We start from the raw sequence: 22,979 nt of genomic DNA, 5'->3' as shown, positions 1-22,979 counted from the left end.
TCTTCCTGCATTACACTGTGGCTCACTCCTGGGTATTTTGGGTTTCTGTGCATCCTTCTGGCTGTTCCATGGACAGCTGTGCAGTGGGGGCTGGATCTGGTGATTCAGAGCTGCTTTAGAGGAAAGAATCAAGCAGTAAAATCCTCTGCTGGGTCCAACCCTCATCCTCTACTTTCTCATCAAAACTCTGTGACTCTTCTTGATCCAAAATCCAGAATAAAAAGGGCAAGGAAGGTGTTTTTCTTTGACACTTTCCTTGCCCTTTTTATTCTGGATTTTGGCTGTGTTCCCATGGGATTTCTGAGCAGAGTAGCAGCAGGCTGTGCTACGTTATGAGAAGCTGAAGGATGCTGCTGCAATAATGTGCTCAAAATCTGGAATAGCTGAAAAAAGCCTGGAAGAATAATTTGGCAAGTGCCTGAGGATGGGATGGAGATAAAGAATGGGTACTGCTAAGCAGGAATGAATTATCAAGGACAGGGCTAAATAAAAATGAATTATCAACTGAGCTAATGGAAGAGAAAAAGCAACTGCTATTCCATAGATCCTGTGTGGAGGTCACCTTGGCTTCCCTCTCACACATGAATATTCACTGGCTTGGAATGGATCTGTTGAGACAGAATATCCATCCTGAACTAGGTAAAGTGTCTAGGAGAGGTAAAGGGTCTGTGGAGCTAAAGCTGAAGGAGAGGCCGCGTTCCAGAGACAGCGAGGAGACAGAGAAAGAAAAACAGAAAAACCACGAGGTCAATCTGCCCCGACCTAGGAATTCCTCCGATAAAGAAGAATTAGTGCTAAGTGTCATGCAAGATGAATATGTATGAACTTATTGTGAAACTGTATGCATATGCATTTGGAAGGGGGATAAAAGGAGGTCTGAAATCTTCAGGGGTACGCATGCCCTTTTGGGGAGTCTTGCGTCCGGCGCGCGTCGTAATAAAGCATACCGGGCTTTACAACTTTTACAAGTTGTGAGGTTTCTTCTTTTCTCCGCAAAACATTTTGGCGAGCCAAGGCAGGAGTTCTCTGTCCCCGCGGGGGCAGGGGGGATAGACGGACCTCCAAGGCGCGCCCCAGGATTTTTTCCTGGTGGGGCTCCGCTTGTCTCAACTTGCCACCTGCGAGGACAGACAACGACCCGCTGGCCTGCGGAGGAGAATACGGTATGTATGGGGCCCCAGGGGGGAAGAACAAGGAAAGAACAAGGGAATTAACGACCCAGAGACGTCTGGGGATCAGCCGATAGAGCGGCCGATAGAGCGGCCGATAGAGCGGCCATATTAGAGACGGGGTTCGTTCCATCGTCGTCCTGATAGAGCAGGACTGCCAGCGGCTCCGGGGTAAGCTAGCTGCAGCTGATAGAGCGGCTGTATTAGAGACGGGGTTCGTCCCCTCGTCGTCCTGATAGAGCAGGACTGCCAGCGGCTCCGGGTGTAAGCCGGGTGAACCCGTGTATGCGTGTATTAGAATTCAGATTCTGATAGGGCAGAGCTGAATTCGCGTATGTTTCTTCTGTTTGTGCGTGTGTGAGTGGTGTCCGGACACTGTGTTGCTGTATGGTTAATGTGTGTGGCCAGTGCACTGTGTTTGTGATCGTGCAGGTGATATGTGTATGGTGTATAAAAGAGAGTAAATCTACAGTGCCCTACAGTGCGGGGATGGGTCAGTACTCCCCGTGTTTGAAGCAGCCGAGTGAGGCCAGAGGCGCCGGCTGCAGCAGGCTGCGGGGGCAAGGAGAGAAGTGCCTGCGGAGAAGTGAGTGGAGGAATGTCAGTGATGGTATTTATCGTGTTTGAATGTAGTGATTTGTGTAGATTTGGTACATTTTAACCGTGAGTATGAGCTCAGAGAGTTCCTTTGCCTTGGATGTTTGGACTTGATCTCTAGACTGTGTGCTGTTATTTTGATTGTGTCCAAAAAAAATTGATTTGAGTAAATGCCGAATTATGGTGTGCTGTGTTGTGTTGAGAAAAGTGAGCACTTTGAGAAATATGCCCTTTCCCAGTGATTTTGTGTGGTGATTTTCTTCCGCTGCATTGTGGTAATTTGATTCTCAGACTGTATAGTGGTGTTTGTAGAGATTTTAAGATTTTGTTGCAACAAGAGTAGTATTTTACATAGGAGAGCTATAGTACGGTGATTTATGTTTAACTTCGATAAAGTGAGTTAAAGGAATTCCAAGAATTCTCCCCCTCACAGCAATTCAAGCCATGGCTCTAGTGAATTTGAGATAAGGGGGAGGGGGGGGAGTGAGTGCGTGTGTCTGTGTCTGCAGGTATATCAGAGTTTTGGCTGTGACTAGCACAGCCCTTTTGCAAAGCAGCAAAACAAGTGTAAGTAGACACAGTGCCTTAATTAGATTGTGCAAGAAGAGAACTAGAAAAGACTGATATTTTGTAAAACAGAGTTTATATAGAAGAGGTGAATGAGATGAATTAGTTAATGAGACTTATGAGATTTATGAGACTTCAGTTGGTACTGCAGTAAGTCTTTACTGGAAACAATCTGCTGTAGGGATTTAAAGTTCTCTGTAACAAACAGAATAGCCTCCCTTTGTGAGCAATTTCGGGGAGCCTTTGGTACATCAAGAGGCTAGCAGGCTGTGTGAGGTGACAGTGGCTGCGCCCTGGGCACAGGGACAGCTCTGGCTGCCCTGTCTCCCCAGGGAACACGGGAATGGCCTGTGGGCAAAAGCTGGATGTGCAGGTATTATTGCAGTGCGGTGTTTATGAGAAACACTGGTATTGCTGTTTTGCTGTTCCAATAAGTGTCAGGGTACACGCCCCGAGTGTAAATTAAAAGTTTCTGGTCAAGCGGATTCAGAACCTAAGGTCTTAGAGCTTGTGTGTAGGAATCACATCTGATACCTGCCACCTGGAGCTGTGTGTATAGGAGGAAAACTGAGAAACTACTGTGAAGGTCTGTAAAAAGGTTTGAATGGAAGCGGGATAGGGCAAGAAGAAATAAATAATAAGAACTGACCAGAGCAAACAGGTTCCTAAATTAGCCCCTTTTGGGAGGGGCTCATTGGGAGGAGGTTGCCAGTAAGAGCAGCTCAGATAATAAAAAGATTTATAGTGCTTCATTGCTGTTAGTACTGTTTTATAATAGGAAGATAAATGGGATAGTTTTTGTATGCTGAAATGTCTTTTGTTTTAAGAAATCACCCAGAATGACAAAGAGACTGTGAGATCAGACTGCTCTCTGGTCTTGGCCCCTGAAAAGGAAAACAAGGCAAAGAGAAAGCAAATCAAACATGTTGTTCAGCATGCAGCATAAGATAGCAACGTATGAAATCAGGCAAGGGTTATCACGCTGAAATGCGAAGCAATCACAGTTCGCAAAATGAGTACATATGATTTGTAAAGGCTTCCTCCCAAGGTAAGGGAGGAGGGGTAAAAGTAACCTTCCCAAAAGGGAAGAATTTTTGTCAGCACAAGGGTCATGTGTTCAGTTTTAAATAAAGCTTTAGTACCTGTGGAGAATGTTTATGTTGTAGTGTGGGGAATGAACAACTGGCCAGTCTGAAAAGGCATACTTTTGCAAACCTTTAAAGTAACATGTGTACTATGTGTACCTAAAAGCTTTTGTACAATTCGCTCAATTTGCTAAACATTCTCAAATGAGAAAAGTTACTCTGGAGGCAAATAATATAAAGATGTTAGGCTTAATATTAACAGACACTGAAATTAAGAAAGACATTAGTAAGGAGATATTAGAATAAGTAAATAAGTGTTTTCAAGGGTATGGGCCTCTGCTGCACCAGGGAGAGTGAAAGATGCTCCCCCATGGGATGCTCCCCCATCAAGCTTAATGAAAGAACACAACCAGTGAGAACTGAGTAGTACCCTCAAAAGGAAGGTAAGGAAGGAATCAGTCCAATAACTGGTAGTACTGGATTAAGGGCTGTCAATAAGATAACACAGAATTTGTACCCTGTGGTAGCAAATCCATAGACCTTACTAACTTGTTTAACACCTGAGCTAACCTGGTTCACTGTTTTAGGTCTAAGAGATGCCTTCTTTTGCCTCCCTATCCATGAAGCCAGCCAGAACATTTTTGCATTCAAACACAAGCTCACACAGTCCATGTGCCTGAAGGCTTCAAAATTCTCCACTCCGATTGGAGAACAGCTTGCAAGGACCCAGAGTCCCAGGAAGCTCCACAAGAGGAAAGGAGGCTGTTGCAGTACATAGATGGTCTTCTAGTAGCCACTCGGACGAGGGAAGCAAGAGAAGCCTGGACGGTAAGCCTTTTGAATTTCCTAGGACTCCAAGGACGCAGAGTCTCAAAGAAAAAGGCACAGGTAGTGAAACAGAAGGTAATCTACCTGGAGTAAGAAGTGAGTGCTGAGCAGCAGACTTTAAGGCAGGGAAGCCCTATGCCAAACCCTGAACCCCAGACAACGAAAGAACTCCAAACCTTCTTAGGCATGGCAGTGTAGTGCCAGCTGTGGGTTCATAATTGTGGACTGTTCTCCAGACCCCTCTATGCTCTTATTGCCAATGGGAACTGAGATCTCCAGTGGACAAGAGACACCACACGGCCTTTCGCCAGCTAGAGAGTCCCCTCATGTCGGCTCCAGCTTTGAAACTTCCAGATGTAAGTAAAGCATTCTTTCTATTTTTCCATGCAAGGAATTGCTCTGGGAATATTGGCTCAGGACTTGGGTCCATACCGGAGGGCAGTTGCTTACCTCTCTAAGCAACTAGATGCAACAGCCAAAGGATAGCCAGGTTGCCTCAGAGCTGTAGCAGCAGTTGTGCTGAACATTCAAGAGGCACACAAGTTTATCCTGGGACAAAAATGACTGTGCTAGTGTCCCACACAGTGTCTGTAGTACTGGAAGTAAAGGGTGGCCACTGGCTTTTCACCAGAGAGGTTTCTGAAATACCAGGCCATCATGGTAGAGCAAGATGATGGAGAGATAGTGGTGACTAATATTGTCAACCCAGCTTCTTTTCTCAGTGGAATCAAGGAGAAGCAGTACACCATGATTGCCTAGAGACCACTGAAGCTACCTACCCCAGCCGCCCAGACTTAAAGGACACTCCTCCGGACGATGCAGAGACCTGGGTCACTGACAAGAAAGCGACATTGCAAAGTTCACAGTGACTACCTGCAGAGAGGTAATAGAGTCTGGACCCTTACCAACAGGTACCTCTGCACAGGATGCTGAGATAAATGCATGGACCCATGCCTTAGAAACAGCAAAAGGCATTCAGAGTTGTGCATGCACATGGAGCCATCTGGAAGGAGAGGGGACTGCTGACCTCACAGGGAAAGAAGAGACAATCCAGCTGCTGGAAGCAGTTCGGCTACCTGAAAAGGCATATTAAGGCACACCAGAGAGTGAGCTTAAAATTGGGGGAAAGAAATGAGCTGGCGGATGGAGAGGCAAAGAAAGCAGCAAAGGGTGAGGTACAGATTTTCCTCGAAGGTAAGCCATAATACAATAATACTAATCAAAAGAGACGTACAACTGCAAGGGGTGGGCTACCATTGAAAGAGAGCTAGTAATCCCCTCCCATTTTCGTGGTTACTAGTGAAGGAAGGGCACTAGAAAACACACTAGGGCCTAATTACTTAAAGCCTTTTATAGAGTGTGGCTCCTTTCTCAAAATGACCGAGGCTGCGAGTGATACAGAGTGCACTGGAATGAAGTGTTGACTTTGAAGTAGTAATTCCCACAGGCTTTCTAGAACACACATCTGATTGAAAGGACTGTTGTATCATTGTCAGGAATCTATATGCCACTATCACTCAGGTGAGCTGATAATGTGATCCTTGCCTCCAGACTAACCTCAAAATACCCCCGGGCCAAAACTTGGTCAGACTGGGAGAGGCCATGGGCCTGTATAGCAGTGGCAAATCAACTTTTCAGAACTCCCAAGGAAAGGGGGGTATCAGTATTTACTGGTATTAATAGATACATTTTCAGGGTGGCCAGAAACATTCCCCACCAGAACTGTCAAAGCTCAAGAGGTGACCAGATCATTTTTACAAGAGATAATACCACGCTTCAGAGTTCCAGCCACAATATCCTCAGATAAAGAATCACCTTTCATTTCCAAAATAGTGCAACAGATTAGTAGCCATCTGGGCATAGATTAAGAACTTCACACCCCATACTGCCCCCAATCAAGCGGCCAGGGGGAGAGAATGAATCATTTGATTAAGCAGCAAATCGTAAGACTGGGGCAAGAAGCTCTTCCACTAGCACTATTGCAAATTCAAACTAAACCTTTTGAGCTAAAGGAATGCTGAATCCTTTTGGAATGCCTTATAGAAGACAATAGAATACAAGGGGAATGTCCAGAATGTCCACTTACATGGTGGCATTAAGCAAACAGCTCAGAGTAATTGAGAAACTTGTGGCTGGAACTCGGAGCAGGGAGTTGGATAGCCTGGGGTTGATGTATATGTTAAGTCTCTTACAGAGAAGACTTCGGAACCACAGTGGGAGAGACCACTGCAAGTACCTCTCACCACCTTCACTGCAATCAAAATCAAGGAGCAGAATGCTGGATCCATCACTCTCGGGTGAAGAAGGCCCAGAAGCCCCTTCAGGAGTGACACCAGGAGACAATGAACTGAGACTAAAACTTATTCGGGCAAAATGAGTATATTGCGGTCGGGAGTAGCTCATACTTTAGTGTACAGAATTGTTTTGTATGGAATTATAACTGAAGTTTTAGAACTAGAGAGTACCTCTACCCAAAGCAATGCTGAATGGCCTTGGTCCCTGGCATTTAATCAGTATACTGGATCCATAGGAAAACCTTTTGAGATAAAGAAGGTTTATATTAAACATATCTACTGTAGTAATCCACGAGAATCAAGTATGTGAGCAGTAAAAATAGCAAGAACAGGAGCTGTAAACACTTCAAGGAATCTGAAGAGAAGAAATCAAAGTAAAGTGCTTAGTCATCAATAGGATGGCTTATGAGAGACCAGATGTAATTAGTGTCTGAACCTCCCCTGGTGTATATGAGCACCAGGAAGTCTGTGATGACCTAAGTGAATCAGACTGTTGGTGTAATTTCACCCTGACACAGCCTGTAGAAGTGACCTGCCTTTGAGCTCAAGTTACTGTCAGATTTTCATTTGAATTCAAAGTGGACACTGCACTTTTTACCACAGCGGGGCCTTATAAGGTGATTTTCCTTATTTATAGCTATCCCTTTTCCTACTGAGATTTGGATCAGTGATTGTCCCAGTCTGAGGTGGTTGGATTCTGCTTAAAAGAGGTAGAGAGAGAGAGACCCCCTCAGAGCTCAGCAGCAGGCTGTAGGATTTTGAGCATCACTTTTGTGCTGAGTGTTTCAAATAGCAGAAACCTGATCCCAGTTTCTTCTGAGGCACTGCAATGAATTTAGGCTTTTCTCTCAAGATTTCCCCTCCATTATCTTCTGCCCTGAACACAGTCCACAGCTTGATCTTAGCTAAGGGCAAGGTGGGTGACCAGGAGAGACATTCCTGCTTGCCACACATCTGGGAAATCAGGTGCTTTGGAGGGAGAGAGAGAAGTTAAGATTCCCTGAAGTCTCTACATTTCAGAACAAACATCTGTCTCAAGTATGACCTAAACCTCTGTCAGATACACTTGTGAAGTGTGTCTGAATTTGTAGTAGGAGCCCAGCACATCCCTCTGGCAGGGAGGGATGATCATGGACAGAAAGCAGTTCCTGTTCCCCATAACAAACATCTAACTGGCATATTAGGGACAAGATTAGGAGTTTTAAATAGAATTGATTCAGAAATACTGATGAATAAACTGGCTGCTGCAGCAGGTAGCCTAACAAAATTGAAGCAGCCTTTATAGTAATCTCTACTGGCATTAGGAACTAGCCAGTGACAGATTTCAAAAGTACTGTCAAAGTAAAGAAGAATGAACAGGCCGGGGACCAAGACCACAAATTGATAGTAGAAGCACTTAGTATAGTTCAAGATAATGTGTCTTTAGCTTTCAGTTGTATACAAGCACAGTTATGGATACAAGCAACAGCAGCTCTGATCATATAGGAAAGGGGTGAAGGTAATTTTCCAGCTCAAATTCAGAAAATTGAATGAGATAATGCAATTGATTTTGAAAAGAAGTTTTAATCCTGGTAGATTATGGTGAATTTCACCTATGATCCTATTTCTAATGTGGCCACTGCCTTTGTGCTTACCATATGTAATGCCACTGTTTATGTTATCCATCCCATCATTGCCCTAAGATTAAACCATGAAGAAACAACACTCTATCCTTCAGAACATAGAGTGTGGGCACAAAAAGATGAATGAAAAGTGGCAGGTAGTAAACTTAGAATCCTGCATTACTAGAGAACAAATGAGATTCATTTGTGAAAGCAATACTGCTAATGCCCAGGATGTGTTTGGACACTGAACAGAGTATTTGTCACTTTGAAATTCATCCAGTCACTGACCAGAAAACTGTGCTCGTATATACTGGAAAAGGGTGCATGTTTGAGAACTGTTTGTGCTGCTGTACAAATTAATAGCAATGATGTTATTCTGTCTAGTAGAAACCATTCTAATCTCTGTATTTGTATTTGTAATTTTGTTAAGATTATTGGGTGTGATTTTTCGTATTTGGTACCAGTAACATCCCACCAGCTGATTACAGCCAATTACACAATGTATCACAGACTACCACCTACCCCTATCGGGGTGAACCTTACATTGGTAAAACAATTAATTAAGCACCAAGACCTATTAGAAGTCTTGAAAGAAATCCGAGAAAGTGGAAAGAAAACCTTAATTACTGTCCAACATGGTACAAAAGAAATAACCAGAGTTCTACAAAGAATAAAATACGGATAATCACTGGTGAGATGTGATCTTTGGGTGATCACCAACTGCAAATGGAATCTTTGATAAGTTGTGCCACCCTATTCTAGTTTTACTAATATTAGTTAGGATAAGCTTAGGATTATCTATTACATTGTTAATTTGGAACTGGAGAATGCTACAACGAATAGCTGTACTAACCTCTTTGTCAAATGTACATGGTAAAGCGCTAAAAGACACTTATTGTCGTGGAAATTTTCCTTAAGTAAAAGAATTTACTTATTTCCTAGGAAAGGGGGGAATGAGACAGAATATCCATCCTGAACTAGGTAAAGTGTCTAGGAGAGGTAAAGGGTCTGTGGAGCTAAAGCTGAAGGAGAGGCCGCGTTCCAGAGACAGCGAGGAGACAGAGAAAGAAAAACAGAAAAACCACGAGGTCAATCTGCCCCCGACCTAGGAATTCCTCCGATAAAGAAGAATTAGTGCTAAGTGTCATGCAAGATGAATATGTATGAACTTATTGTGAAACTGTATGCATATGCATTTGGAAGGGGGATAAAAGGAGGTCTGAAATCTTCAGGGGTACGCATGCCCTTTTGGGGAGTCTTGCGTCCGGCGCGCGTCGTAATAAAGCATACCGGGCTTTACAACTTTTACAAGTTGTGAGGTTTCTTCTTTTCTCCGCAAAACACTGTCCTTAATGGAGATTTATTTACAGTGAGGGGCTGGGAGCTGCTCACAAATGACCCCCATTAGCTCATCCCATGGCACACTCCAGGGCTGAGCACGGAGCTGATGGTGCTGTGCCTCCTGCAGAGCACTTTCCTCATTCTGGAAATGAGTCTGCCAGGCAGTGAGAGATGTTCCTGAGCAGTAAAACAATCAGACACATTGTCTGTGCTCTCTGCTCTCCCAGCCAGCCACAATCCCAGCTCTGATTGCTGCATTTATGTGTTTTATTGTGTGTTTTATCACCAGATCCAGGGTGATAAACCTCCATCCTCCATCACAGCAATGAAACTAGCCCAGCCAAGGAGGACACAGGTGATGCACCTGTATTTCTCTCCCTCTCCTCCCAGCCTTCGCAGATCTTTGCCAGAAATAAATTAATTAAAGGATGAATGCCTCTTTCCCACACACTCATTTCCACAGCATGATCCCCATGACTGGAATGTGGAGTTATTTCAGACTTCACAAGTGAGGAAGCAGAAAGGCTGCTCCATCACTCTGATTATCTCCTTGCTGAACACATGGGCTGATGACAACAGCGAGAGGATTTACAAAAACGTTTGTCCTCAATCTGCTGCAAAACCCTATTTATGGATTACTTCCATACAATGATTTTTAAAAATCAGGGACGAAAAGAAAGGGAGAACATAATTTTAGTATGGCTTTTCTTCCAAACACATGGCACAAATGTAGAGACTGAAGGCCTGTTGGTGAGGAATCCTTCTGCTGACTCTGCCTTCCCTGTGCCTCTCAGCTCCTTAATTACACCATCACTACACACAGGGCTGCTTCAGAAATATCTTTAAGTGGGATGTCATTTATAAAATGCAAATAACATCTCTAACTGCAGTTTAACAGTTTGGCTTCCAGTCATAAAGCAATCACCAGAAGGATTTTCTTCATTTTCTTAACCTCTTGCAATTTCCAGAGCTTTTTGCTACGTCTTTCCCTCCCTCCTCCCCAGTGACCCAGCACAGAGGCAGAATGCACAGGGGGTTTGCTCCAAGTCTCACCTACTACCAGCACTGCAACCACAAAAGTCACTCCAGGTTGCTAGTGATGAAATTGGAACTGGATTTTCTTTAGGGCACCGTTAATGTTTAAGCACCACCCCGAAGTCGCGACTGTGCCTTCTCCATGCCAGGCTTCATCCCAACCCATGGGAAATGAACTTTAGGGTTTTAGATAACCCTAGAACAGCCTGGAGGTTGCCAGGCTGGCAGGGCAGGGTTACTGTACCTCCCAGTCCAGGACAGAGGCCTGCCACTGAGCGATCTTGTCGATGTTCTCCAGCCTCCGCTTGCGCTCGTTGATCTGCAGGGTGACGTTCCTCATGACGGCGAGGGCAGCGGCCACGTACCTGTAGTCACTGCACACACAGGGAAAGGCCATCAAAGGCACAGCAGGACATGCCCACGAGTCTGTCACAACCTCACCAGCCCACAGGGACACGGGCACGGGTGACCCCTCAGTGCTACAATGGGATTTTTCCAACAGGATTGTCACGACAGAGCAGCTCGATGGAAACTGGAGCTGGGAGCCCAGTCTGGCCTCAACCACCCCAGCCCTTTGGGTGAGCCCTCTGCAGCCTCAAGGAGCCCAGTGAAGAGCATTCTAAAGACAGGCTGAACACTTTTACAGCCTCTGTCTTTGGGCATGGATTTTTCTGGTTTAAAATGAACATTTAGACAAAGGCCAGAGCACCTTCCAAGCCCCTCCCAGAGCAGTCACCCCATGGAATTCACTCTCACTGCAGATTTCAGGTGAGCAAATCAAGCAACCCTTATATTTTTTTTAGCCTGCACAGCCCTGTGAGTGCAGTAACACAGAGTGAGAACAGGCTCCTGCCAGGGCCGCTGAGGATGATGATCAGTCTTTTCAAAAAGTGATGCTGAAATCAATGCCATTGATTCCTGCCCTGTGCCTGCTCTTCTATTCCAAGGAGCTGCAACGTTCATTTCCACTGGGGAGACAGGCAAGGCCAGCTGCCACAACACCACCACAATGTATTATTAACTTAAGGGCTGCTATTGATTGCTGACTAATGAGAAAAACTGCCATCTTGGGCAGCTGCAAGGGGAATGGCTTTATTGATTATTGCTAAGGATTGTGCTGGTGACAGCTAAAAGAGGGGTGAATACTGGGAATTAGATCCCCCCTCCATGTGTTCCCAACAGGATAAATACTAAGAAACAAGCACACTATGATATACAAAAAGTATTATTTGCTCAAGGATAAATAAAATATTGTTTATCCTTGCTCAGGTGAAATCTTGAGCTGAGTTTTCATTTCTTCTTTAATTCTAATGTCAAAATTCTAGGTGTGGTTAAAAGCAATCTCACAAATTCCAGGACAGCAGGACTGGGCCTTCAGCAAAATAAAGGAAAATAGAGGATGGGCTGCCTGATAAATCCTATCCATCACAGAGAGGTCTGGGTGAGGACGGACCTTAAAGCCCTTTCAGCTGCACCCCCTGCCATGGGCAGGGACACTTTCCACTGTCCCAGGTGCTCCAAGCCCCATCCAACCCAGCCTTGGGCACTGCCAGGGATGGAAGGGATCGTGCTACACAATGAAGAACTTCTTGTGCCTCCCTTTGTGTGAGCATCTGTGTGAAGGCAGTGCTGGTTGTGCGAGGCAGGAAAGGAGCTGTGCCAGGGGGGCATCAGGGTGGCCTGGAGAACATCCATGAGCTCTTTAGGGAATCAGGGATAATCTGGGGAGGCAGGGAGAGGTGCAGGGTTTACAGACAGTCACCAATGATCTCCCAGCAGTGATGCTCATGCCCAGAAGGGAGGGCACTCCCTGGCAGAGTCTCCTCATGTAAAATGAGCTGAGTGAACGCATGTTCCTACATTCCCAACTCCAGCTCCCTTCTGCTCTGGGAATGCTCAAAATTCCAGCAAGCTGCACTTAGGACCTTCCTATATTTAATTAATATTAAGCTGGAGTGGATCTTTAAGAGGTGAACAGATGTGGCTTTGTGAAAAATTCAAAGGAACCAGGCTGCAGACAGGAGGGAGGCTCTGAGCTCAGCCCATCCTGCCTCTATGCAGAGTGGGACGGTGCCAGCTGCTCATCTTGGGAATGCTAATTCCCTAATTCCAGGGAGAAAACCCCAGCAATGTTTTCCTGTCATGCTGTAATGAAGAAAAGGCTCAGGACTGAACTTTTTGGGCTCCCAGCCCATGTCTGTGGCAGAGCTGGCAAAAACTTAGAAGAAAAAGACAACAGGAGCAGAGCATTTGGCCATGAGGCAATAATAGGATCCCATTAACCATGAGATGAAGGCAAATAAATGGTTTGTCAATTCTGTTGGGGCTGCAGTGGCCACTTCCCAGTGCTCCATCAGAATCCAAGCCTAGATCCTTGCCAAGCATCACGTGCTATCTCTGGGGAGCCTGCTCTGGATGCTGGATTCAGCACTGTCCTGACCTGCTGCAGGGAAAATCCACAGCTCTGCAGGTGTGGTGGCAGTGAAAAGGAAGGCAAAAAAGAAAAGAGGACATGTTCCTCTGTTAGATGAAGCTCACATCCCTGCTTTCCCTGGGATCCTGTGTTTTCCCATGTTCTGCCTCACTCCAGGGCTGGGATGTGGCACCACTGTGCAGCCACAGGTTTCTCCCCTGTGCTGTCAGAGCTTCAGGGGTTACTCCTCCCAATGCAAGGTGAGCAAACCTCCCCCTGCCCTCCCTTCCCAGAGCACAGAGGAACAGAGACATGGAGTGTCCATGGCAATCCAGTGGCACAGAGCCACCCAAGTGCTGCTCCCAGGGCTCCTCAGAACACGACTCTGTGATTCCTTAACAACATGGTGAGTTTAGAACACCCCTAAGGGAACAGGAATGTGCTCCCAAAATAACCCAACCCTGGTGTTATCACACTGCCCACATCCCCTTTGCTGTGGCTCCCAAATAACTCACAGAGGGTCATTTGAAACACCCTGCTGGTGGGAAGCCACATCTGAGCTCCCAGCCAGGGCTGTGGGTCCTCCTGTGGCTGCTGAAGGGGAAACCCAAAACCTGTGGGATCCCAGAGCTGCCTTCTGATACCCCGAGGTTCCCATGAGTCCATTCCAAGTTTGATTTGGTCTTTGGAAAAGCAGGAATTGGATCTGAAGCCAAAGGCTTGTGCAAATTGGTGATTTGGGGCTACCCTGAGTCCCTCAGACTTGTGGGTCAGGTCAAAGCAGATCAATGCATCTCTGCTCCCATCACACTTCTGCTCTGGGCCTGGGAAAAACAAGCCATCAAACACTTGCAGAAGTTTCTGAAACATCTCTGCTCTTTTCTATTCTCACTTGCTTTTAAATGGGTTTTGGAAAAAGTAAGAAAATTGGCAGGGCAGGAACAAATCTGCTCTCACAGGGCCTGATTTTTCTTTCACCTTATTTTCACAGCAGTAAATCCCAAGTGGTATCACAGGCACTGCTCCTGATTCACACTGTCAGGCAGCCAGGCTGATTGTCCTCAGCAGCAGCAAAAGAGATGCTGGAAATTTTGGGAAGCAATCAAACTGCAGGTGCTCCTCTGAACCCAAACTCCACAGCAAAACCATGGATGGGACTGGGCTGAGAAGCTGAGCAGGTTTGGAGCTCTCCCCACATGAGGCTCCAGCTGCAGACCCTGGCCCTGTGCTCACTGTGTGCCCAGGGTCTCCCTGGGAGCAGGGAAGGAGCCTCTCAGACCACTGAATGCTAATTAGGTAATTTTTCCAGTGTAACTGGTAGCATCAGAAAGTACATCCAAGGGTAATTAGTTCACATGTCTGATTAGAACAGAGCTGAGTGTGTCTCCATCGAGAATTGCTGCTTGGAGAAGACTGAACTGTCTGCTAACCCTTTGTCCCGCTCCTGTTTATCTAGGATGTCACAGGGACAAGAGCTGGACAGAAAACCCAAGCTCTGTTGGGAAGGAGCACTGGACAGAAACCCCAACCCCTCTGTAGGGAAGCAGCACTGGACAGAAAACCCCAAGCACTGGAGAGAAAACCCCAACTCCTGTGTAGGGAAGGAGCCCTGGGCAGAAAACCCAAGCTCTGTTGGGAAAGAGCACTGGGCATAAAACCCCAAGCCCTGTGTAGGAAAGGAGCACTAGACAGAAAACTCCAACCCTTGGGTGGCAAGAAGCCTTGGACAGAAACCCCAAGCCCTGTGTAGGAAAGGAGCCCTAGACAGAAAATGCCAACCCTTGGGTGAGAATGAGCACTAGACAAAAACCCCAACCCTTGGGTGGTAAGGAGCACTGGAGAGAAAACCCCAAGCCCTGTGTAGGGAAGGAGCACCGGACAGAAAATCCCAAACTCTCTTGGGAAGGAGCACTGGGAAGAAACCTTCAACCCCTTTGTAGGGAAGGAGCACTGGAGAGAAAAACCAAAGTCCTGTTAGGAAAGAAACCCTAAGTTCTGTGTAGGGAAGGAGCCCTGGACAGAAAACTCCAACCTGTGGGTGGGAAGGAGCCCTGGACAGATAACCCCAGCCCTGCAGGGAAGGAGCCCTGGACAGATAACCCCACTCCTGCAGGGAAAGAGCCCTGGATAGAAACCCCAAGACCTGTAGGGAAGCAGCACTGGACAGAAAATCCCAACCTTTGCCTGAGAAGGAGCACTGACTGGACAGAAAACCCCAAGCCCTGCAGGAAAGCAGCTCTGGACAAAAACCCCAACCCTGCAGGGAAGGAGCCCTGGGCAGAAACCCCAAGCCCTGTGTAGGAAAGGGGCCCTGGACAGATCCCCCAGCCCTGGACAGATCCCCAGCCCTGGACAGCTCCCCCAGCCCTCCCTGCAGGGCACAGCCCTGTCCCCGTGCCCGCAGGGTACCTGTGCTCCTGGGCCGTGTACTTGAGCAGCTCTGCCAGCTGCAGGGGGTACTTGCAGATCTTCTGCACGGGGGTGAGCAGGAAGCCGTCGATGGCGATGTCGATCATCTGCTGCAGCAGGCGGCACGCCTCGAAGAAGTGCTGGTACCTGCTGTCCTTCATCAGCTTGGAGAGCTCCATGCACGCGTCCAGGTGGTTGTTACAGTACTCAGAGTAGATCCAGAAGCCGTCTTGCTGTGAGGGCAGGAGGAGGAGGACGGGTCAGGCAGAGACCTGGCTGATCCATGCTCCACCAGGGCTGGGAAGGGCAGGGTTCTGTGGGACCTGTGGGGCTGGTGGGCCCACAGGGAAAGGAACCACAACTCTCCCCTGGAGGGAGAACCCTTCAGGCCACTAGGGTGAGAAAAAGGACATGCAGATTCAACGTATCCCACTGGCCCTGGTGTTCTGCCCTGCCCCTCAAGATCCCCATATAAACCCCTGCTTTCCCTGCCTCAGTGGCTCCTTCGTCACTGAACCTTTCAGGAAGAAGCTCAATGAAGCTCTCCTTGGAACCCCACACAAAGACCCCATCTCTCCTTCTGTGTCTCCTGCATCCCAGAAGAGCTGAAATCACCCAGCATGAGCACAGATGTGCCTGTGCCCCCCAGGTGTCTTTTTCCAGACCCTTCTTCAGGGAGGTCACAGCACTCTGAACAACACCCACCACAACAGGGATACTGGGAGAAACTCCTCATGGGAGGTGGGGAGGCCACGGGATGGAATTCCCAGAGAAGCTGTGGCTGCCCCATCCCTGGAAGTGTTCAAGGATGAGCTTGGAGCATTGTGGTCTGTAAAGGTGTCCTGCCCACAGCAGGGTCTGGAACAAAATGATCTTCCCAAGCCAAACCAGTCTGGATTTCCAAGAAAGCACAGTCCAAGCAGGAGGAAAGACAGATCCTACAGTGCTCCTCCTGTTTGGAAGAGGTGCTGGCAAAGGAGGGACTGCACAGAGGGCCCTGCACTCTGACACAAACCTGAGGTTTCTGCAGGTACAGGTGTGTTCATTGAGCCCTGCACAGAGCTGTGTTTGCTCTCAGCTTCAAATCCTGCAGGGAGGGTTGAAAGGCACAACCCAGTAGAGCTCTGGCTTTTGGTAAGACAAGAGGACAACCTTGTTATTTCTAGAGCTCTTTCCCTGAGCCTGAAGCACCTGACAAGTGTTTGGGGGCTGCGGATGTTTGAAATTCCCTTTATCAATGGGGAACTCAAGGCACTGTGTGGATTTCCCCAGGAACAGCGCCCCAGAAAACACTAAAAACAAACAAAAAACCCACTGACACATGTGATCCTCCACCTTTTGGACTGGTCTTACAAGTTTTCTGATGTCTATTTTGTTGGAATGTCCTTTTTCTGCCTTCACTGACCACAGACTGTCACCTTTAACTTGGGCTTGATTCATCTGGGCCATGCAGACAAGGCAATGAAAGGGCAGAGAAGATTTCCCTGGGCAGGAGATGGGCACAGCCCAGCCCCACAAATTAACTCTGAGACAGCCCAGGTCACAGGCAGGTGTTGCAAACCAGCCAGTTCCACCCAGCTGTGGTCAATGCCTTCTGAAAAAAGGACAGATTCTGTTTAGCCAAGACATGCCTGCCCAGCAATTGCTTCTCAATCCCTGAGGGTCCAAACAAGCTGCTTCTCTGGGAACAGGGATCCAGTGTCCTTCCCATCCCCAAAGCTGACCCACGCATGCACTGACAGCTCTCTCTTCCTGAAGAAAATGAGGAACAAGATGCTTTGGAGATCTCTAAACAGGATCTAAACATCCTCACCCCTCAGTTTCCCAAATGGTTAAGCAGGGACAATTTATCAGGAGTTTATCAGCCAGCTCTCAGCCCCTGTCTGGTGACAGGCAAGTGTCAGATCTTCCTCCAAATCTCAGCAGCAATTCCTGCTATTGTCACTATCAATGAATTGACAGCACAGCCTCAAGTCATGACATCTGAGTTACTGATTCTCAGCAAGATTTCCTACATCTTCCCAGCACAGAGGTGGAATGTGATGCTGCTTTCTGCAGGCTCTGATAAGAACCAGCCATGTTAACACCTCATGCACCTTCTCAGAGGAAACCCCAATGAGAGACCCAGGGATGTTTAAAAGATGCTGTGAAACTCTTTGGGGATGTCTTGCTGAAGTTTCAGGAATGTTTGTCAGGAGTTTCCCTGATAAGCAGTGAACTGCTGCCCTGACACAGCACAGGAGCTGCTCCCCTCTCCCTCCAGGAAAACCTCCAGCTCCAGGGCTGGCATTTGTTTGACATTTCCTGCCATATTTACAACATTGGCCAATTTATCAGCTCCTGCAGGAGGTGGTTTACGGAACAGTATGATGGGCCAGGCACAATCCTCCAGTATCTTCCAATCCATGTGACTCAGGTGTACTGGGGGTTATCCAACTGCATATCCAAGCTCTCCCTCCTCTGTATCTCCCACAGTACATGGAGCAGCCCCTGATCTGTTACCAGAAGAGGTTCCTGCCTTTGGGGTTTTCCCTCCCAGCCATCCTGGAGGGACAGTGGCAGTGCACTCACGTGTTCCAGGAAGCAGGGCCCAATCTCACTGAGATGGGGGTCCTCGTTGTTGTACTGCTTCTCCAGGTCCCGCACGAAGCCCATCTGAAATCTGTAGATGTCCTCAATGTTCCCAAAGATGATTTTCAGCTGCTCGTCACTGAACATGTCCCTCCTCTTCCGGCACTGCTTTAGGTAACCCTGGGAGAGTGAGAAAGGAGGATTTGCAGAGAGCAGCCACAGCCAGGGCACAGCCCCAAGGAGGGGAGCGCAGTGCTCCTGCAAACCCCACTGCCCCCAACACCTCCTGCTGTTACAGACTGCAATGCAAGATGTTTTCCACTACCATGGCACATTACCTTTGTCAAGTGGGCAGTTTGCCTTATCTCTCTCTCTGAGTGACCACATTCACACCTCCCTCGGGAGGGGGCATTGCTGATAACAGCTATTGAATGTCCCTGCATGGCTGATAAGAACTACAGCATCCCATTGGGAGATGTGAGCCCAGAGGGAGGAGCCAAGCATTCCTACCCAGATATAATCCAGAGGTTTGAGACACCAGCATGGCTTCTGCACTGGATTCCCCAGAGGAACAGCAGCTGCCTCTTCTTCCCCTGGATCTTCAGAGGAAGAATCCATCCTTCTCTACAGGATCCTGCTCCAGCAGAGCCACCCCTGACACTGCAGGAGGGCTGAGCCACAATTCCAATGGGACTGCTGCCAACACCCTGACCCACAGGGTGTCAGGCTGGGTTCTGACTCTGTCAGTGTTGTTCTAGTGTACTGCATTGTTTATTTTATCATTTTATTTTCTTTCCTTCCCTATTAAAGAACTGTTATTTCCTGCTCCTATACTGTTTGCCTGAGAGCCTCTTAATTTAAAATTTATAGCAATTTTAAATTGCTATAAATTTAAAATTTATAGGGGTGGGGAGGGTTTACATTCTCCATTTCAGGGGAGGCTCCTGCCTTCCTTAGCAGACTCCTGGCTTTCCAAACCAAGACACCTACCCAGGTCTCCTACAAGCACTGCTGCCTCCCCATCATTCCAGTGGCTCAGCCTCCACAGAAAGCTGTGAGGGGCTGTTTGAGCCTGCTCTGATTTCTCCTTTCAGCCCAGTAATCAGGACAAGGAAGCAGTTTAGTTCCATCAGCAAGTTCTGTTTAGTATCTTTATCAACCACCTGGATGGCTGATGGAGTGCACCCCCAACAAGTTTGCAGCTGATATGCTGGAGGGTGGGAAGGTTCTGAGCAAATCCCCTCATCCTCCCACACTTCACCTGTCAGGATGATCATCACTGAATCACAGAATTTTTAATGTTGGAAAAGACCTTTAGGATTATCAAGTCCAACCAGAATGATTTAGACTAGAAACTTTGCAAGGCCAAATCTCAGATGTTGCAACTGGCCTGGTCTATTTAGCAGCATCCTGACTAGAAAGAAACAACACAGGGGTCATCAGGAGATGACTGTGCTTACTTTGCTTGCCTTTATTACATAGGAAGGGGGAAAAATGAAGGGAAGAAAGCGCCAGCAGCTCCAGTGGAATGGCTAAATTTGGGAACTCGGGATGCTTAGTCACACTGCCAGCTGGTGACATGCAGCTGCTGGGCCACAATGAACACTGGAACCCTGCAATGAACTGTCCTTCAGCCTCACCATGTGGTTCCTGGCAGGGACAACTTCAAACATGAATGAGAAATGCAACTCTGGCCGACCTGGCCTGGACCCAACCTCTGCCATGTGCAGCTCAGCTTCAGCTGCAGTCACCCTGAATTTCCTGGCTTTTCAGCTGAGAAGTTTGGGTTATGGAACACCTTCTACACTTCCTGATCTAGGTCTCTCTTCCCCCAGGAGCTCCTTGATGACTCATTTCCCTGGGTTTCCCCTCTGATTTTCCAAGGCCACAAGGAATGGGAGCACGCTTCCCACGCTGTGGGATGGTCACAGGGCAAACCAAAATCCAGACTGGGGAGAAATGACACAGAGCATCTCTCCAGGCAGATTTTTCTGTTTAACTGATGATCTCAGAACAGCCTGGGAAAAAACCCAAGGAAAAAGCCAGGAAAAATCCCTCCCTGTGCCCATGGGGCAGTGTCCCCTCCCTGTGCTCCGTGACATCCCTCCCCTCCTGAACACAGGAATGTCTCCCAGCCTCGGGGCTGCCATTGGCTGCAATTCCCATCCTCACTATTCCCACCCTCCCTGTGCTGCTTCATCATTTCTCTGGAATCACGTGTCTGGAGGAGCTGAAGCAGCACATTTCTGTGCAGGCACCTCTGAAAGCACAGGGAGAATAAAGGAATGTGAGGAGTTCCCAAGCCTCATCCTTTCTGTGTGTTTGAAGGTGGTTTCCAGCACCAGACAGGAAAAGGAGACTGAGGATTCATCCATAACACGCAGCAGAGGAGGCTGCTGCAGAGTTTTTCCAGTAAATTTATTTCTGTTACATAAAACAATGTCATCTTCCTTCTGCTCATCCCGTCAGGTTTGCTCAGAGAAGGGAGAGCTGACTGATGAGCAGATGTTGGAGAGTGTTTTGCTCAATGATACCTAAAAATAGGTGCCAAACTGTCTGGCTTTAAAGTACTTTTCCATGTAATCCCTGAAGTATAGGCCAAAGTTGGGCAGGACTTGCAGGAGGTTAAGTGCTAAGTTTTCTTCACCCCACAGTGGGCTTAGAGACAGCCAGGAGAGGTGGTCAGTCCGTCCCGCGTCCCTCCCCACATCCGTCCACTCCATTCCATCACATCTCAATCCATCCATCCATCATCCATCCACACATCCATCCATCATCCATCCAACCAACACCCTCCAATCCATCCATCATCCATCCAACCAACCATCATCCATCCATCATCCATCCAACCACCTCCATCCTTCCATCCATCCATCCATCCATCATCCATCCATCCAAACTCCATCCATCCATCCATCCATCCATCCATCATCCATCCAACCATCCACCCATTCCATCCATATCTCATCCATATATCTCATCCATCATCACACTCCCTCCATCCATCCATCCATCCATCCATCCATCCATCCATCCCTCCTGGTGCTGGCCAGCTCCTGAGCTCCCTGCCTGGCCAGACTCGTGCCGTGGGTGTTGGAGTAGTCACAGGGTGTGCAGTGACACAGGAGCAGGGACTGGAAATGCATCCTGAAGCAGAGGGGAGCAATGGGAGGGCTCTTCATCATAACCCCCCAGGAACGACCTCACATCCTCAGGTGCCTCCCTGGGGTCAGGATTTGTTATTTGTTATTCACTGCAGCTAAAAACAATAACCACACACAGCTAAACTCAGCACTAAACCAGGCTCAGCCCAGCCAGAGCTGCTCTGCCATCACCTCTCACACCTCATCCTTCATCCTACACCTAAAACACCCTAAAACAAAGAGCCCTGGGAAGAGGGGAATGTGCCACTGTCGGAGCAGCTCACAGGGGCTGTCTGCTGCCTGCTCGTGCTATGGCACAAACAGCAGCCCTGCCCATCCCACCAGGGCATGGGGCTCCAGTCCAGCCCAGCTCTCCCAGTCAGTCCAGCCCATCTCTCCCATTCCAGCCCTGCTCCCACCCCGCTGTTCCAGCCCTAGCTGACAGAGCTCAGGGAGCCTTGCCCAGCAGAGGGATTGCTGGGATTAGACTGAGCATAATGAGCCTCTCCAGCAAGGCACAGCCCATCGTTGCACAGATGAGAATGCCCATTTCAGCCTCCTCCCTGCTTAGCTGAATCATTTCCTGGTGCTCTACCTGCAGGTAAGATTTATCCCCTCAATCCCAGTCTGCATCACACAGAGCAAGGATCTCTGGATCTCTCCTGTCTGGGACACATCATTAGGGGCAGTAAATCAGTGCTCCCCCACTGCAGCTGAACCTGTCTGCACCTCCTGAGAATCCCAATTGGCAGAAACATGGTGACATGGCTGGAGATGCAAGTCAAGGTTTATTTTTGTTTCTTTTGTTTTTGTTTCCAACAAAAAGTGCAAATGCAGGAAAAGAAACAAAATGTGGAGAAGTGTCTGCAGTCTTCCCTTCTCCAATGCAAAGCTCTCTGACTGAAATAGCACATTGAAATTAAGCTCATTTGTTCCCAAATTGAAATCCCAAGGCTCTTCCATATTTGAAAAGTGTCATAGATGCTTTTTGGATGGCTGCTCTGCCTTGCTGGGAGAAAAGCAGCAAGGATGAAGGGAGGAAGACATTCCTCTAAGCACCATCCCCAGGGGGCTTCACCACATTGACTGGGCACAGGCTCACTAAATCCTAAACATTGCGAGGGATGAGCCGAAAGCCATCCCCAGACTTTGATTTCAGGGCTCACAAACTTCTGCCTCTCAGTGATAAGGACATCTCCACACACAGTGCCCAACTCTGACACAGCCGCGTGTTCCCCTTCCCAAACACCCAGCACCACAGGCTCTGCACCTTGGGCTCAGCTCAGGGCACTAATCCTGAACCTAAGGGGTTGTAGGGGTTAATTCTAACCTAATGAACAAGAACCAGGTTGGGGATTTGTGGGGACAGTCACTAAAGTCCATTGCTTGCTGGTTCCCTTCTTCATTTCCCATGGTGGGAACGTTTTGCCCTCAGTCTCGCCATGAAAAAGGCAAATGGGGGCCATCCTGAGCCAGGGGAAATTGTGAACCCGACATGAAAGGCACAGATGACATGGGTAACTGATTGGTTTAATTACAACCTAATTTCCTCAATCACAAGTTCAAAAGTAGATGGCACTGAGTTTTAATTAAGAGGGCTGCTTGAAGGATCTCAACCTCATCATGTTTTAGTCAAAGAGCTATGGAATAAAGGTCAGGAAATTGCACTTTTGGTTAATACAAACTAAAGGAATTATCAGATCCAGCAGGAAATTCTCAGAACTATCAATACATATTGACAGATGCTGCTCCTCCATTAGACACAGTCCTCAGACACTTCAGCTTGTTCCCAAATCACCCAGGGACAAACCCAGGCTCAACCCTTGCAAGCCCCTCACCATGGGCAGGTGTGCCCCAGCTCCAGGTACCTCACAGATGTCCCTGAGGGGTTTGACATGATGGGGACAGACCCAGGCCAGCCCC

General features: G+C 47.8%; 1 protein-coding gene across 19 annotated transcripts in view; it reads right to left on the bottom strand.

Moving 5' to 3' along the window:
• The window catches only part of ARHGEF9 (Cdc42 guanine nucleotide exchange factor 9), a 218,482-nt gene that overhangs the window by 41,490 nt on the left and 154,013 nt on the right, over window positions 1-22,979 (bottom strand). For all 19 annotated transcript variants that reach the window (XM_064713010.1, XM_064713011.1, XM_064713015.1 and 16 more), the window contains 3 exons: window positions 17,914-18,093; window positions 15,343-15,575; window positions 10,765-10,894 (listed from right to left, as the gene is read on the bottom strand). In XM_064713010.1, the coding sequence (XP_064569080.1) occupies window positions 10,765-10,894; window positions 15,343-15,575; window positions 17,914-18,093 (543 nt within the window). The remainder of the gene's footprint in view (window positions 1-10,764; window positions 10,895-15,342; window positions 15,576-17,913; window positions 18,094-22,979) is intronic.

This window comes from Zonotrichia leucophrys, chromosome 4A (assembly GCF_028769735.1).
Source record: "Zonotrichia leucophrys gambelii isolate GWCS_2022_RI chromosome 4A, RI_Zleu_2.0, whole genome shotgun sequence".
NCBI classification, from domain to species: Eukaryota; Metazoa; Chordata; class Aves; order Passeriformes; family Passerellidae; genus Zonotrichia; species Zonotrichia leucophrys.
This window is presented reverse-complemented; position numbering and strand designations above follow the sequence as displayed.